The following is an 18,763-nucleotide window of genomic DNA, read 5'->3' on the forward strand; positions in this document are numbered from 1 at the left end:
TCAACGCAGCAAGAAAATTCTGCACCCGGAAATGGGCTTCAGGAGGGCCCTAAACAATAATGTATACTGCTCCATGGTCGAGTTGTTGTCTCTTTGACACATTCCTCATTTCCATTCTCAATTTTAGTTCAGTTAGTTAAGATAAAAACTGTTGATCTTCAACAATAAAAAACACTACTATTTATTCAGAAATGTTTGCAATGTTTTAATTATTGAACAAGTTGCGACCAGATGTAGGTTTTTCAAAAAATTAAAACTTGTATTTATATTCTGATAGCTTTACTTGAAATTGTTGTTTACAGCATTTCCTGAAATTGCAATATTGAGTCATCTCCCATATTTGTTGATTGTTAAACAATCGCAATAATAAATGCACGAAGATTTATTTTTAATTTGACTATGTTGGATTTCATACAACTGACATCATAAGATGGGTTCTATACCTGTAAACCCTTTTTAAATAGCTTTCTTGACATTTATTTCAGAAATGATTTACACATACAATATTGAAGTAATTAAATTAAGGCTTTTCATCAATAAAAAAAGAGGCTTTAAAGAGCTACCGTTTCAACTGATTTTAATAGTTTGTTCTTATGTTAATTGTGCTGTTCCACCACAGGTAAGGGGGAGGTTTTGGCATCATATTTGTTCTTTTAGATATTGTATTGTACATAAAATGTATCAGGTTATTGGTTTTCTCATTTGAATTGTTTTACATTTGTCGAACCTAGTTTTGTAGCTTTCTATGCAGAATGAGTTTTGTTCATTTTGTTTTGTTGAAGGCTGTACAGTGATCTTTAGTCATGATAGTAGGCGGAGAATTGTCTCACTGGCATTTTATTTTATTTTACTGTGATGTTTACCTGGATCTATGTTTATACTGAACAATGACCACTCTCCAACTTTATAAACTAGAATATAATTCATGACTAAATTAATGTTATCATTGATCTTGTATGTCAGATCATTTTTTCTGTTCACAGTTTCTTTCTGTCTACTATATATTTGACTCAAATGCAAAAAAAGGATAAAAATTATCATTTAAATAACTCCTCAATGAGTAATCTATAAGCCTTTCTGTTATAAAGGTATTTATGCAGATCTTGTTTTGCTGATAATTTTGCCACTGGCAGCTTCTATCTACATGTATTTAATACAGTTTTTGATATAATAGGCAAAAACATGAAAATAAGCCATAATTCTTAATTTTAGGGCAATTACAGTTTCAATTAAAGTGTTCAAATAATTGATGTGATTTTTTTTATTGAACTATTTCAAATTACAATACATACATGTAACAATAAAACTAATACTATATAGGAAAAAGAATAGAACAAACACAGTGTTTTCTTAAAGATAATGAGTGAGTGAACACAATCAGTACCATTGTATTATTAAAAGAAGAGCTGGGGCTACTCATGTTTTATTACTTAATATTGCTCTTCTAGTCTTTAATAAACTATCTATTAATTTTATCATTATGTTATTAACCATTGGATCTTCATTTGACATCTACCATATAAATGTTGATTGGTCATTTAGGGAAGGACAATTTAACTTCAAAAAGGGGGGGGGGGTTATGGTTTTTTCCAAAAAATAAATATTCTGAATCCAGATTTTCCCCATACCTTACAGTTGGGAGCAGACCAAGCATTACATGTAGACGGGCGGAAAAAGTTAATGCGGCGTTTACTCGCGTGCACTTCATGTAAACGCCGCGTTAACTGTGCGTTAACTCCGAAATTTCAGTAGACATAAAAAGTAATCGCACGTTAACGTGAAATAAAGAGGTCTTCTATTTTCGTCAAAAATAAACGCACGTTTAATGCAGATTGTCATCGTATCCTGGATACACTGACCTTAAATATCAAATGATAATGTACATCAAAATTAAATGACCAACTGGTCATTTTCGATTGATATATTGACGATTACAGTTAATTAATAATGTTATTACACCTCTTTAATTAAATTTCTTTTTCTTCACAAATAAACATTTCAAGCATGTCTTTCTTTTATTCAAATAATTTAATCATCACAAAAATTCAACAGTTTTCACATCTCAGACTGGCTGACTCAGAATGACTCTAAAACAAAATTATTTGATCTCATTAACCAAAACTGACCATATTTGCACTTTATCCAGTAAATCTATATAGCTGCATAGTAAATCAGTAATATTTTCATGTAAGGATGGATTGATTATACAAATTATAGCAATATTGGAACACAATGACTACAAAATTTTGTTCGCATCAATTTAGAGTGCCAGCATGTCCTCTATTTATTCAAAATATTGAATCGTAAACAAATTTCAGTAGTTTTCATACCTCAGACTGACTCGTATAACAAAATTATTTGTCCGCATCAACCAAAACAGACCATATTTGCACTTTATTATGAAAATCTTATAGTCGCATAGTAAATCAGTAATATGTTCATGTAAGGATGGATTGTATAATACAAATGATAGCAATATTGGAACACAATGACTACAAAATTTTGTTCGCATCAATTTAGAGTGCCAGCATGTCCTCTTTTTATTCAAAATATTGAATCGTAAACAAATTTCAGTAGTTTTCATACCTCAGACTGACTCGTATAACAAAATTATTTGTCCGCATCAACCAAAACAGACCATACTTGCACTTTATTATGAAAATCTTATAGTCGCATAGTAAATCAGTAATATTTTCATGTAAGGATGGATTGTATAATACAAATGATAGCAATATTGGAACACAATGACTACAACATTTTGTTCCCATCAATTTAGAGTGCCAGCATGTCCTCTTTTTATTCAAAACATTGAATCATAAACAAATATCAGTAGTTTTTATACCTCAGACTGACTCATATAACAAAATTATCTGTCGGCATCAACCAAAATTTTGTTCGCATCAATTTAGAGTGCCAGCATGTCCTCTGTTTATTCAAAATATTGAATTATAAACAAATTTCAGTAGTTTTCATACCTCAGACTGACTCGTATACAAAAATTATTTGTCCTCATCAACCAAAACTGGCCATCATGACAATGATGACCATATTTGCACTTTATTATGTAAATCTATATAGCTGCATAGTCAATCAGTTATGTTTTTATGTCAGGATGGATTGTATAACACAAATGACAGCAATATTAGAACACAATGACTACAAAATTTTGTTCCAATCAATTTAGAGTGCCAGCATGTCCTCTTTTTATTCAAAATATTGAATCATCAACAAAATCAGTAGTTTTCATACCTCAGACTGACTCGTATAACAAAATATTTGTCCGCATCAACCAAAACTGACTATATTTGCACTTTATTATGTAAATCTTATAGTCGCATAGTAAATCAGTAATATTTTTATGTCAGGACAGATTGTATAATAAAGATGACAGCAATATTGGAACACATGCAATGACTACAAAATTTTGTCCACATCAATTCAGAGTGCCATCATTTCCTCTCTGTATCCATAATAATGATCCGTCACTTAAGTCAGTAGTTCGTGATGGTTTGTATTTTAAACAAAACTATTAAACGGCATCATCCAATACACACATGACTGATTCATATACTTTATAATGAAAAGTATGAGAAGTTCTCTTCTTGGAATAGTATACTGTTGATATATTATGTCAGTATGTAGGTTGATTGATTTTGTTTGTAGCCTAACGTCCAGGGGCAAATACTTCATTCATGTTCAGATCGAGTATATTCTTTCGGACGTCCCAGATATCATTTATAATCGTTATGGATAAGTCTGTCTAAATTGAGGAGATGGTACAAATGTACTTACTTATACAACACTTTATTAATATCCCTATATACACTGTGCAATTTTCGTTTGAACATTTGGCAATCAGATTCTTAAATCATGTAAATCCAAGGCAAACAAGGTGAATTACGATTAAAATTCCATGTATTAAATGCATAAGTTATATTTAGGAAGAGACTGTTAATAATGGGGAACGAAGCAACGTAAACCATGATGTTTATATCCCATCATATAAAAATATTTTTCCGATGTGTTGGATAACCGCGGAGGGGTCTCAACATGGGATTTTGGGTACAGTCGTGCAGCTGGGATTTAAGAAACACCTCCCATTAATATATTGAATAATTGTGAAATCCCTACCTATACATATATTTCACAGCGAAATCTTAACCCATTCATATATTTATTAGCTCAATAAGTTTCAGCAGATGTGGAAATTGTAATAACAAAGAGTTTGGGAAATTCAGTGAAGTTCGTTGCACAACAAACTGAAAAATTATGACCCATTGATATATCACAATTGGTCAGTTACTACCTATTGCTATATTTCCTCGGTAAAACTGCACCCCATTGATATATCACAATTGGTCAGTTACTACCTATTGCTATATTTCCTCAGTAAAACTGCACCCCATTGATATATCACAATTGGTCAGTTACTACCTATTGCTATATTTCCTCGGTAAAACTGCACCCCATTGATATACTAGTATTTGATCGGTTACAACAAGTTGTGAAAGATAGAGCTAAGAAAATTCAGAAATAAATCCGTTTTTTGTTGGTAATCTGTACACATCGACATAAAAAAACACAATATACATATTGTCCAAACCTTAATTCAACATATATACAAAACTTTGATAGTACAAGCCATATAAAAGCACTCATAGACACCATTAAAGACTTTGATCACCCTATAATCCTTATATGGTTAGGTACATGTGAAATAACGTAAAAATTACACAAAACCTTACAGTGCAGAAAGTTTCCTTACCAAAATATTGAAGAAACCCTAACTCAATACAGGGACCTCAAAGAACAAATTTTATTAACAAAACCATCAGCTACTATACAGTGTTATTCATAGAGTGCCCCTACTATTCAATAACTAGAGCAAACAAACCCAAAGAAATAATAAACCCAAACCTGACCAGTAAAAAGAAGTTATATCCATGGTAAAAAAATCTATCAAAGGACACAGAAAAGTACAATTAGCCACAAACATCGACAAAGAAGTCAGTGAACAAATCGACTACTTCAACGATCATTTAAAACTGATAAATCGGCTATATAAAACTCCGAGAATTTCACAAGATTTCATCCTATCCAACAAAACCAAAAAAGACGCCAAAGTAAAATATAGGAAAAATTACAATCTCACATCAGACAGGCTACATCCAATAAGAGCCGTCACAAAATTGTGGATGTTGAAATATATAGCACTTGAGCTGTCCGAACAAGGATGCTGATCAAAAATACTAGAAAAGTCAATATAAAGCAAGCAGAGTAGTTAAATAAGGAAGCCTTGTTTAACATAGTGGATTCAAAACTAAGAATCTATACACTAAAATTAAGGAAGCCTTAATTCTAGATGAAAAGATAAAAAAAACAACAAGTATAGAACAAAAAAAATAAAAATAAAAAAATACAAAAAAAAAATAACAGGGGTCAAAACGATAAATTAGATAGAGAAGCTCTATCTATTATAAAAATATTAAGTAAATTAAATAGGTCGGATAGGGAAGCCCTATTCGACCTATCGAATAGAAGAGAGAGTAGAGAAGATTATATAACTAGACGATCAATTCCTTAGGGAAGCCCTAATTAAAAACATATAACAGATAAAAAAAAAGGAAAAAAAAGGGATAAGCCAAGAAAGATATAGATAGAGAAGCTCTATCATAAAATCAACTTTACAAATTTATATCATCATCTAGAGCAACTTTTTCTTTTGGGGAAGCTCTAAATAGAACTACTAGTAAATCATGTAAATACAAAACTATTAATTTTTCATTTTTAGGGAAGCTCTATTATCTGAAATAAACAAATATATAATTTTCCAAATAAATGATAGGGAAGCCCTATCTTAAAATTATTAAAGCAAATAAGCGATTAGAAATGGCAACAAGAAGAAATAGATCAACCTCAAATGCAACAAGTGATCAAAAAAAGACGACCCATGGGAATGTTAAATATGTCAAAAGATCTATAAAAATGAAGACGCTAAACTCCTTGAATGTCAAAGATGTAAAGACCATTTTTGCATCAAATGCTTACATAAAACAAAAGCAGAATACGACATACTAAGCAATTCAGACACAATGTGGTTCTGCGCCCCATGTAGACAGATAGTAGAGGAACACATAGTTACTGACCTGAAAATTGAAGAGAGATGCCCAGAGATCATGGACAACTATGAGCAAAGGATTAGTAATATAGAAAGCGCCATAGAAAAGAAATGCAACAAAGAAGAGGTAAGAGAAATAGTAAACCAGGAAATAACAAAACATAAATGTGATGAGGAAAGAGTAGGAGAAATAGCTAAAGAGGAAGTCTTGAATGGAGGGGCAGCAGCTAATAATGTAAACGAGGATATTGAAGGGGGAGTGCCTCCAAAACAGGGAACAGTAACCCCAGTACTAGAGGAAATAAACGAAAGGAAAACAAGGGAGAATAATCTAATCATATTTGGTATAACAGAAAATGAGTCTGAGGAAAAACAAGAAAGATTAGATCATGATGTAGAGAATATAGTCTAACTTTTTAAAGATGCCAAAATAACATTGGATATTGAAAACATCAAGAAAACACAGAGACTAGGGAAATATGATAAAGAAAAAACTAGCAGACCTCTAGTATTCCATTTGAAGAGTATAGACTCGAAATTAACCTTATTTAAAATATGCACTATATTAGAACATATCCTAAATACCAAAAAGTAAATGTAAGCAATGACCTCACCAAAAGTGAAAGAGAAGAAGAAAAGAGACTGTGGGCTGAGGCAAAGAAATATCAAGAGAGCAATTCGGGGGACTTCCTGTTCAAAGTGCGGGGACCGCCATGGGCGAGGAAGATAGTCAAAATAAGAAAATAAGAAGAGGGACAAATAATGTAAATAAAAATGTACAAAAGAAGGGAAAAGTTTTTAACGGCACTAATGTAAATTATTTTGCAGTTCTACCCAAATTTACCTGTTTTTATACTAATGCAGATCAGCTATTCAACAAATTGTCGAAATTGATCGTTCGAACAAGAGACAACAAACCAAACATAATAGATATAACAGAAGTAAAACAAAAAACTAACAGATTTAAACCATCAACAGCGGAATACTCATTACCAGAGGTAGGAAATTACAAAATATTTGAGAAAAACATAAAATCAGATGAAAGAAGAGGCCTTATAATGTATGTAGACTCCAACCTAGATGCTACATTAATTACGATGAAGACCGAGTTTCAAGAAAATATATTTATCAAAGTAAAGCTTAATCAAAATGATAAACTTTTAGTAGGTCTGATATATAGAACCCCATCCAACAGTTCCAAGGAATACAACGATAAACTAGTAAACTTAATGTCAGAGGCAACAGATATGGAATACTCCCACATACTCATTATGGGAGATTTTAATTATCCTGAAATCAATTGGGAAACATGGAACACAAAAGGGGTAAGTCAAAATAGCATTGAAAATAAATTTCTGGAAGCACTACAAGACAATTTTCTGTATCAACACACTACAAAACCAACACGATGGAGAGAAGCTGATACCCCCCATACCCTAGATTTAGTATTTACAAACGAAGAAGAGATGATTTCCAACTTAGAGTACATGAGCCCGCTTGGTAAAAGCGATCACTGCGTCCTTTCCTTTGATTTCAACTGTTATGTAAATATGAAAAGAACACCAAGAATAGCTAAACTGTACAATCATTGAAATTACAAATATTTTATTCAAGAGCTTAATAAAATAGACTGGCAAGATAAGCTCAATGCTGAAATTTCCATTGATAATAATTGGAATAACTTTTTATCCATTTATAAAAAATTAGAACACAGATTTGAACCAACGAAAACAATGACACAAATAGGAAAAAAGAAAAATGTATTCCCAATAGACAAAAAAACAAGAGAGTTAATTAGAAGGAAAAATATGTTATCTAAAAAAAATATAACCAAACAAGATCCAGAAACAAGAGCCGAATACAATAAAGTCAGAAATCAGGCCAAAATATCAACCAATAAACAAAAGAAAGCATTTGAAAAAGGATTATCTGATAATGCCAAGACAAATCCAAAAGCCATATGGAGTTACATAAAATCCAAATCCAAGACAAGAGAAGGTATAGGTGAACTACATGTTGACTCAGAAGATGTAAAATCTGAAAAAACGGATGGTAACAAACAAAAAGCTGAAATATTATCAGAGTATTTTACTAGCGTTTTTACAAATGAACCGCAAGGCAATATTCCAGAACCTAAACATATTTCAATAAAAGAAAATAGAGGAATTAAACATTGGCAATTAGTGTTGAAACACCTCCAGAAAATACAACCGATAAATCTCCAGGCCCAGATAACCTACACCTCAGACTGTTGTTTGAAGTCAACGAAGGTATAGCTGAACCACTAGGCATCATTTTTAGCCAATCATTAGCACAAAAAGTAGTCCCAAAGGATTGGAAAAACGCCCTAGTGAGTGCAATCTTCAAAAAAGGGAATAAATCACAAGCGAAAAATTATAGACCAGTTAGTCTCACATCAGTTATTTGGAGAAAATTATAAGAGAACATATAATTAGCTATATGAAAGAAAATAAATTATTTTCAAACAAGCAATACGGTTTTATTTCTGGGAGACCGACAACACTACAACTATTAGAGGTAATAGATAAATGGACAGAAGCTATAGACAATGGCCATGAGGTTGCATATACACAGATTTCATGAAAGCCTTCGATAAAGTACCACACAGGCGACTCGTAAAGAAAAGTGAGAAATTTGGGATAATAAATCCAATCCAAGACTGGATAACTAATTTTCTGTCTGATAGAAAACAACGAGTTTCAGTGAATGGGGAAACATCAGAGTGGAAAGATGTAACATCGGGAATACCCCAATGCTCAGTACTAGGCCCCCTGTTATTTGTTCTATGCATAAACGACTTGCCTGACTGCGTCACATCTGATGCCTACTTATTTGCGGACGACACCAAAATCTTCAAAATTATTGAGAACAAATCAGACCAAGTTATATAAGATAATTACTGGGAATGCGAAGAAATCTTTTATTCTGATTATCGAGCTGAAATAACTGGAAGCAGCAACAGAAATAATAGAGATAACAATTCAATATATGAGTCTGGTGAAGAGGAACCGTGAGGATCCTGTACCGGAAAACTCGAATAGTGATTTTTAATTGTAAATTGCATCAAAGTGGGTGAAAATATGGAAAAAACAACTGATATACACAAATCCAGTATGTCATAGGAAAGTAATTCATGTGCTTGGAACAATTATTCTCTAAAGATGGACAAGTTTATAAACTGTAGCCATGGACAGGTGTCTGTCTTTATATTGAAGAGAATGAACATGGCCGACAGCTTGAATAAAGATTTTTAATTGTAAATTGCATGTTAAATGACTATTTTTGCTTTCCTGATTGAATACTATAGTATTGCCCAGTGTTTCTGTAAAAAATTTTAAGTTCTGGTCATGGTTAAAATAATATGTCAGAATTTTTTTAGTTGTAAAAACAATTACCAAGTAATAATCCATTTAGAACTCCACCTTCGGCAAAATTCAGGTGATCGGAGGGCAACAAATTCGCACACCTGTGAATCCACAGTCACAACTCTAAGGAAATAATGACCGAAAAATCGGACACACATAATTTCACTGTGTAATTAAGAAGCAAACTTTAGCAAAGAAATGTTTCTTGTAATATCATGATCATTACCAGATTTTACTTTTTAAATTAAAAGAAATGCAGAAAAAAACATTTTCTCAATAAATACATTAAAAAAAATTATGTGTTTGCCCCACAACACACTTTTTGGTCTTATGGCCTGAAAATATTGAGATTAAAAAATAAAAATGAAAGATGGCTCTTACTTTTAAGAATTTTTTTCTTGTCCCTTTCATAAGTTGGCAACATGCGGATTCAGGATTTTGAAAGGGGATTCGCCGAACAAAGCAATGCGCAGTAGAAGGGACATAAACTTCAACGTGTTGAAGGTTGTCACTACAAAGTAGAAGTAGGTAACATTAGGAATGGAACTTTTAAAAAGTCTATGCATTAACCATACATGTAGCTCCAAAAAGGGAAGGGGTTTGATTAGATGTATTTTTGAAGAAGAAATATTTTGATCAGGGAGAAGGAAAAAAAACATATGTTATAAGAATTTTACCATACGCATTTGATTTATAGTTACTATTTTTTAAATGTTTGTCCTTCGTGCGTAAAAAATAATAAATAGTTTGATGCTAATATATATATATATATATATACAGGATAGATGGGATATTCATCCAGACAGCAACACAACAACACATTAAAACCCAACCGTGTGAGGAGGTCACCAATTACAAGATTCGATTATGGTAAATGTTGTGATAATTCATATAATTTCAGATATACAAGTATATAGCAAATGTCCAGACAATATGCAGATCTTGTGATTAAATCACCATAAAATTACAAAATGAAAGTGTTTTTAAGGAAATGAAAAGAAATAGGCAAATGAGCTTGTGATAATTCTCTTTCACATGGTATCAAATTTAATTAAATCGGACCAGACAATGTTTTGAAGACAATGTGGTTTTTGTATGAAATTAATAGCGAAAAATCACAAGTGACGAATGCTTAACTCCCTGCACTGTATGTACTCGTGAGGTGCCAAACTAGATCGAAGTCCGCGTACATGCCACACCAATCTATTCAGTGATCCTTAACAGCAAGGTTATTTGCGTGATAAAAAATATCTCAAAAACTTTTTGCATGGCTTTTTTTATTTTATCAACGTGCTTCTGGATTAACAGGATCAAGCAAGGGGATTTTCTCAATACCACTTTAAAATGAAATGCGATTAATAATTTAAACGGAACTGCAGTTTGAATTGTAGTGAAATAGGTGGTAACGATGGAAACTATAATTCATGCGTAGACCGGGGGGGGGGGGGGGGATTTTATGTCTTACACAAGGGGATATTGTTATTAAGAATTTAAAATTTTTAATGGGTTGTAGAAGCGTCGACCGAAGATCAATTTGTATAAAACGCGGAAGAGTTTTATACTAAAGATGTGCACAGGATCAACAATTTTGCAAACCTATATATTTATAAAAAGAAGCTTTCAATTCTGAAAAAATTACATTTTTTTGCTGCAGCCATGAAATTACGCGTTATAGTTTTCCTATGCATTGTTGTGAATGAGCGCATTGCATTTGCGCCAATTTTTAATTAATGCAGTATTCGTTTGTGCCACAGGGTTGTCTTTTATTTGCGCCAAATACAAATACCGCTTTTGCCGCAATTTACAGGTAAATTATAACGGAAATGTTTTAATATCAGTTGTCTCCTGAATACGTGGCTCGTATAAGCGATGGTGAAGAGTACGGGATCTCCTGTCAGTAATTGAGTTTATACTCATTGCTCATACAAACTGAGAGTCACTTAAAGGTATAAAACTGTATAGTGTTCACAGGTTCGACGTGACAAAATATGGACATAATTCATTCGGAGACAAATAAACGAGGAAAACGTCTTTTTTTTTCAAGACCTCACATTGAGGATATCTAATGTATTGAACAAAACGGAGACAAATCAAACCAGGTTATTTAATTTCACTTTCAGATATATTGATGATGTTCTTTCCATTAACAATCCGAACTTTTCTTATTGGGTTCCATTAATATGTCCCCCAGAACTAGAAATTAAAGAAACAACAGACACGGCTTCATCCGCCTCATTTTTAGACTTATACCTCGATTTTGACATACACAGTCTTCTCAGTACCAGAATCTATGACAAACGAGACGATAGAATAGTCATCTATATTTATATATATAAATATAAGTTCGTACGAACACCATTACAAACCAGAGGGAAATACTCAATTTTCATACTCACATATCAAAGTTATAAAATATGAATAACCAAATTTCATCAAAAACGATACTTTAGTAGTTTTCTAAAAATGGTTTACCCGACTGATACTGAAAAAGGAAAGCCCTGATGTATAAATAAAACACAATACTTAACAACAATAAGAATTGCAAGACAGACGAAAATCAACAAAGGTGATAATATAGCATACCTTCCCAACGTGACAAATAAGCTTAAATTATACAAAATTCCAAAGTACCATGAAAATGAGGTAAAGGGTACATTGTTACATCTTGATGTCTTTTTCCTACAAATTCATTTCTGGTCTCTTTTAAGCTTAATCACACAATTTGTCTTGGAATGTGATATACCGAGCTTGGTGAATAGAACCTACTTTGAAGACCATTTCTAATTTTTATATGATTTGTTCATGTTTGTGTTGCTGGATTGCTGTCTTGTCAACATATAAAGCATATATTTTTGGTATGAGGAATAATGCATGTTTTGTATTCTCTAAATAATACAGATAGTTTTCATGTGAAATTAATGGGTGTAAGAAAGTTCTTCATCGTCCTCAATATAAGTATGCGAGGCTTGCCGCTAGACTACTTATAGCCTGAGGTCTAGTTCAGTTGTTTAATATCTGCAAAAATATACATGTCTCACAGAGGAAGCATCCTCTATATTTGCTAAAACAAATAAATACAACGATATTTAAAAAAAATATTTAATTAGTAAATAACTTACAAAGATATAAACGTAATCAATATCATTTACCAATATACAAATAGAGAATATCATTAACCAATATACAAATAGAGAATATCATTAACCAATATACAAATAGAGAATATTATTTGGCTTTTTCAATATCACAACTATAGCAACCCAATACACCAATATAATCCGAGGAAATCTGCTCAAAGGATTATATTGGTTGAGGATTGATACGGTCTGTGATGTTAAAAAAACATATCAATACACTTTATAATAAACCTTAAATTGATGTTTTTTTCACTTGATATAGCCTAATACTAATTAGGGTTTCGATAATTTACAGAATCACCCTGGTCATCTGTTAAACATATTTTTAGAAACAGTACATTAAAACATACCTGTAAAATTCTATATGCTATACAAAGCTTTATCATTCCGGGCCTAAGTTCTGCAGCTTCCTGGTAAGGGTCAAATTCAAAGTATGCTATATATATCCCTGAACAAAGTTATCACAATCATCAACTCCTTAATGCTGTAGTTTTTCCGTAATTAAAATGTAACTCTCCTGTAGTCGGCCAGAAACATAAAATAATGCTACAGTTGTAGAAAGAGCCCTGTTTTTTTTATATAGATAATACTGCTATATACTGGCAGGCGAAAAAGTAACATACCTGTTAGGTACATCTAAATAGTCCCCAACATAGCAATAAACAAGTCACTCCCTTGGTCCACTGTTAATAAATCCCAAACCAGAAATATACACTGGCCTTCCTTTGAATGTACATAGTTAGTAGAGACCAACATAGAAATAACACAAGACTTGTAATGCTCCTTTTATGATATACATATTCTTTCTTATTAACATACAAATTAATTGTCATTCCAAAATCTTGTAAAAAGCAAATAAATGAAAATAACTCTTTATTTAATTGGGAAGGCATTTTTTTTCATATTATTTATAATTTACTGCAGTCAGTAAAAGATATTTATAGATTTTCCTAAATTAAAATATCAAATTAAAACACTAATTGTCATTTGAATCTTTATTGTAGGTAACAAATTTTGATTGAACTTCATTGAAAAAAACGCATTAAAGATAAAATTAGAGAGTATTTCCAGGAAGATGTAACATCAAGCAGAAATGGCAAAGATATAGCCGGACATATTTTAAAATAAGATAGCCCAAATCATAAAAAAAAACAAAAAAACGTCTGCCTTATTCGAAATCCTGTACAAAATCTGTACATATTTGGTTGAATTCTATCATCTCATTTTCAAAGTTGTACAATTGGATGCCCTAAAAACTAATATATTTTTGAGCATTTAAGTTAAATTGTGACAAGCATTTTTTTCTTTTTTCAGATAACAAAATTTGATGCAGACGACCAAAGAAGTCCTACCTACATATAGATCCAGGTTTGCTGTCAAGCTGAACAATTATTGTTTTCAATAGAAAGAAGAACTTTTAAATGAGAGAATTAACAGCAACCTCAACATGGCAAATATAACGTGATAATAATAAAACTTTCTTTTTCATGAAACTACAAAAGATAAAAACGTTAACATTGACGTCTTGACCTGAATTTTCAATGTGAAAACAATATTTTGAAGTGTGGTTTTTATTCCTCTTTTAATTGTTTTGATTTTTCTTAACAATTTATTTGACACCCATCTCAATAACATATTATATATCTTCATTTAAAAACTAGATTGCATGTCTTAACTACATATATATATTACCATGATTAGAATATATAAAGCCTGATCACAACCGTCTTATATAAAGTTTATCATCTTACTTTAACACTTGCATAACAATGTATTACATATATCGGATATCACATTTCCGTTCTTACATACATTTAACAAATATCAACAATATTAGCATTCAAAAATGCTGTATTTAAACTTTTCCTGAATCACAAATTAACTGTCCTGAAGTTTTTCACGTAAGTATATAGGTAAATAATGCTGAATTACTAGACCTTTGTCAATACAAATAAAATAAAGTATAGTCATAACACAATATTCATAAGAGTTATCTGTTAAAATGATTACTGAATAAATACAATTACAAAATACCTAATTGCAAAAAAGTTAATGTAAAGAATTAGTATAGTTTTAATCATATATCATTTGATATTTCAGTATGATAATTTGCCGTCTAATACTACTTGACTGAGATGGAATTTTGATGAACGTTATGCCATCATAAACCAAACAGCATTGATGTTGCCAAAGAAATATAGATAAAAAGAAAGTTAATGGTTTTTCACCCTAGATGGTAGTTTATCAACCATTGAAGATTTATTGATATTTGATTTTTATTAATCGCTGGATGTTTATAATTTTCTTTTTTTAGAAACCAAATTAAAACCTGTGAATCAGGCAGGTCAAGGTGAAATCCTAACAAGATCATAAATGAATTATGTATGACATAAACAAGTTAAAATTGTTAAGTGTATTAGTCAGTAAAACTGTTTGAATGTGTTTGATTTATGAAGGATATTGTGCAGGATGGTTACAAAGGGAAATAACTCTAACTCAAATAATGTCAACCAAAAACAATTGTGAAGAAAGACAAATGGCACTTAATACATTTATCACAGATATTGACATAACCTCAAGTCACTGTTACTGCAGTTTGCTTTTGTGGAGGATAAGTTGACAACACATCATGTTCATAATCCTGTAAACTATCGGCAAGCAGTGGTGTAGTTTCACTGATAATTGGGTTAGTCTTCCAGGAATTTTGTCTACAACATCTAGTATCATACAGCCATGAAAATAACAGTAAGGGGACCTGTAATTATGATATAAAAGCCCTGTAATACTGTCTACAACATCGCATATCATACAGCCATGGAAATAACAGTAAGGGAACCTGTAATTGTGATATGAAAGACCCGTAATACTGTCTACAACATTGCGTATCATACAGCCATGAAAATAACAGTAAGGAAACCTGTAATTATGATATAAAAGCCCTGTAATTCTGTATACAACATCTTGTATCATACAGCCATAAAAATAACAGTAAGGAAACCTGTAATTATGATATAAAAACCATGTAATACTGTCTATAACATCTCGTATCATACAGCCATGAAAATAACAGTAAGGGGACCTGTAATTGTGACATAAAAGCCCTGTAGTTCTGTCTACAACATCGTGTATCATACAGCTATGACAATAACAGTAAGGGGACCTGTAGTTGTGACAATAAAGCCCTGTAATTCTGTCTACAACATCTCGTATTATACAGCCATGAAAATAACAGTAAGGGAATCTGCAATTATGATTTAAAAGCCCTGTAATACTGGAATCAAACAGCCATGCAAATATCAGTAAGGGAACCTGTAATTATGACATAAAAGCCCTGTAATACTGTCTACAACATCTCGTATCATACAGCCATGACAATTACAGTAAGGGAACTTGTAATTATGATATAAAAGCCCTGTAATAATGTCTACAACATCTCGTATCATACAGCCATGAAAATAACAGTAAAGGAACCTGAAAATATGATATACAAGCCTTGTAGTAATGTCTACAACATCTCGTATCAAACAGCTATGACAATAACAGTAAGGGAACCTGTAAATAACAGACTTAAGCCCTGTATTACTGTTACTACACAGGAAACAAGCTAATTCTCCACTCCACTATTTTGTAAAGGTGATCCAAAACTACACATTGCATCAGAAGTGCAATTAGGCTCTTTATTACATGGTTTGCTTTTTTCTCCAAATTTTATTGTTTTCTTGTTAATTATTCTTACATTTTTTTTCATTTAATGATTAAGCATAAAGCAGGCTCTTGGTTGTCTTGTTTTGTCTTGTCAAAGCCTTTTACATGTTACTACGTGTTAAATGCCAATTTTTATCTATAGTTACTTACATCCACATCATAATGACTTTTGTGGATATTCTTATTATTGGTTATCATACCAAAACTCCACATGGTTATGTTTAAAATCTTTTTATCCAGTATTGCTCGTATTATCTATTTAAGAAGGTGATGCCCAATCTTGAACAACCTCTACTTCATGTTTCCTGTCTTCAGAATGGTATGCCAACACCGTCCAGTCGTTTTGTAAAATGTAATGTAAAATCTGGTGATAAAAGGAAGAAGATACCTCATCCTAACTTCTGTTAAAAAAGGACAAGTGTCCTGTATATTGTTATTTTGTGATATGATTTTCAATAAAGCAACAATTTAGAATAGCTCACCATAAATAAACATGCTCCTGCTGTTATAGTACAACAAAATGGAAAACCATATATATCTAGCAATGTACCACCAATTGTTGGTCCCAGAAAATCCCTGTAATGATAATGATATATGTCCAATAAAAATAACTGTCTGTAGTTACTGTACATTTTTGTGTGCATTTATTATTTGAATTTTTTAGCAATGAATAAAAATGCTAAATTCATTATTACTATTTCAGGAAATAAATTGTTATGAACCTATCCCGTCTCAATTTTCACAATAACAAAAATATTGCAAACATTTATGAAAGAACAGGATTAGAAATACATTTTCAAGACTGCACTACAATATGAGGGTCCAAAAAAGTCCCTAAACTTATAACATACTGTGAAAATGCATGCCGTAATTTATTAGTCATTAAAAAGCCTTTTGATAATTAAAATCACTACAAACCAGTAAAAGTCTGAAATGGCCTATATTTGTACTCGACTGTACTGATTTTTACTCGACCAGTCTGAATTGGTCTGAAATTTACTTGATAATACTCGACTGTAGTCTGAACCATACTTAACAGTCTGAACTTGTACTCGACCACTACTTAACCATTTTATTTTAGTCTGAACCATGATTGACCTAGTCTGAACCATACTCAACCTAGTCTGAACCATACTCGACTAAGTCCTAACTAACCTAGACCTAATTTTTCTATCTATCTATTGTATTTCATCAATTTAGGAACTATTTTTAACAGCTATTTCACCTGGCTAAAAATTTGAATAACAATTTGAAATTTAAAATGTATTCAATATGGCATTGAAACCAAAATTTCACAATAAACATAATATAAATTCAACACCATGTTTATCAACACTTACATATATATATCACCTTTAGAATAAAAATAAAACAAGCTGATCAAATAATCTCAAAACTGAATTGTGACTGATATTTTCAATTTTTTTGAATGTTTCAGATATATTTTATGGTTACTGGACAGTTTTCACCATTTACTTAAGCCTTGTATAGATTTATTGTGTTAGTTGAGTTAAGTTAATAATGCAGTGAACATTTTTTTTATCAAAATATATTTAAAATAGTACATAAAGCAACTTAATAAATTTTAAAAATCACACCTTTGTTTTGCAAAACCAAAAATTTAATATAATCATGATAATAGAACTTCCATAGCAATTCTTGATAACCATTTTTTAATGTGTTCCAAAATTGCAGAAAAAAATTATTTCAATTAAATTTAAATAACTTTTGTCAAAATTAAAGACATGGCATGCAAGAAGCACTTTAATAAGGTTTAATTACCTCAGTACATGTGTGTTTTACAGGTAAGAAGAAAGCCCTTTTTTTCTTAAACTCGTGTATTACTTGTCTAGTGAATTCAAAAGGCATTACGATTTAAGTTTTACAGGATGTTGCAATTTTTAATGATTGCTAATTAGAAATTAATACTCTCTAACCAGGTGTGATCTTTTAAATGAGTTTGCCTCAAGCAGGAGGTATTACTTTATACTTTACCACTAATCAGAAGAAAATTTTTATCTATTTTTTTAATTTTTCTATCCCTTTTTGATATATATTATATGAGCTGCGTCAGATAGAAATCGACCTTATGCACATTAATATCAATATATCTGTTAACCTATCTCGGGATGAAAAATCTCTACGGAAAGTCTGTTACTGTCTGAAAATTGAGTTGTTATAAGAACCCTACAAACCAGACTGATATTTATCTTTTTTTTTCGTATTTGAATGTTCCATAATTAATCAAAGTCGTATACATGTACATGTGTACTTGCATAAGGTCGATTTCTATCCGACGCAGCTCATATATAATATATCCCAAATTATAATAAGAATAGATAAATTTCTAATATAAGATTAAACAATTTCAGTGATTTTTTGGCTGTTGTTACCTCATTAAAAAGATAATTATATAA

The 18,763-nt window shown here is 31.4% G+C and overlaps 2 protein-coding genes across 8 annotated transcripts in view; both read right to left on the minus strand.

The window, feature by feature from the left end:
- LOC127723130 (MFS-type transporter SLC18B1-like) overlaps positions 1–4,027 on the minus strand; it is a 102,541-nt gene extending 98,514 nt beyond the window's left edge. For all 4 annotated transcript variants that reach the window (XM_052229631.1, XM_052229632.1, XM_052229630.1 and 1 more), the window contains exon 1: positions 3,793–4,027. The gene's annotated coding sequence lies outside the window, so the exon portion shown is untranslated. The remainder of the gene's footprint in view (positions 1–3,792) is intronic.
- LOC127723129 (MFS-type transporter SLC18B1-like) overlaps positions 1–18,763 on the minus strand; it is a 159,758-nt gene that overhangs the window by 98,948 nt on the left and 42,047 nt on the right. For 2 of the 4 annotated variants that reach the window (XM_052229625.1, XM_052229626.1), the window contains exons 13-14: positions 16,829–16,922; positions 12,590–15,396 (exon numbers count right to left, since the gene is read on the minus strand). In XM_052229625.1, coding sequence (XP_052085585.1) covers positions 15,217–15,396; positions 16,829–16,922 — 274 coding nt within the window. In that variant the 3' untranslated portion in view covers positions 12,590–15,216. Of the gene's footprint in view, positions 1–12,589; positions 15,397–16,828; positions 16,923–18,763 lie in introns of those variants that run through there. The other 2 variants (XR_007991891.1, XR_007991892.1) reach the window with 2 other exon arrangements.

The sequence above is a fragment of the Mytilus californianus genome, unplaced genomic scaffold, assembly GCF_021869535.1.
Source record: "Mytilus californianus isolate M0D057914Y unplaced genomic scaffold, xbMytCali1.0.p SCAF_13, whole genome shotgun sequence".
NCBI lineage: Eukaryota > Metazoa > Mollusca > Bivalvia > Mytilida > Mytilidae > Mytilus > Mytilus californianus.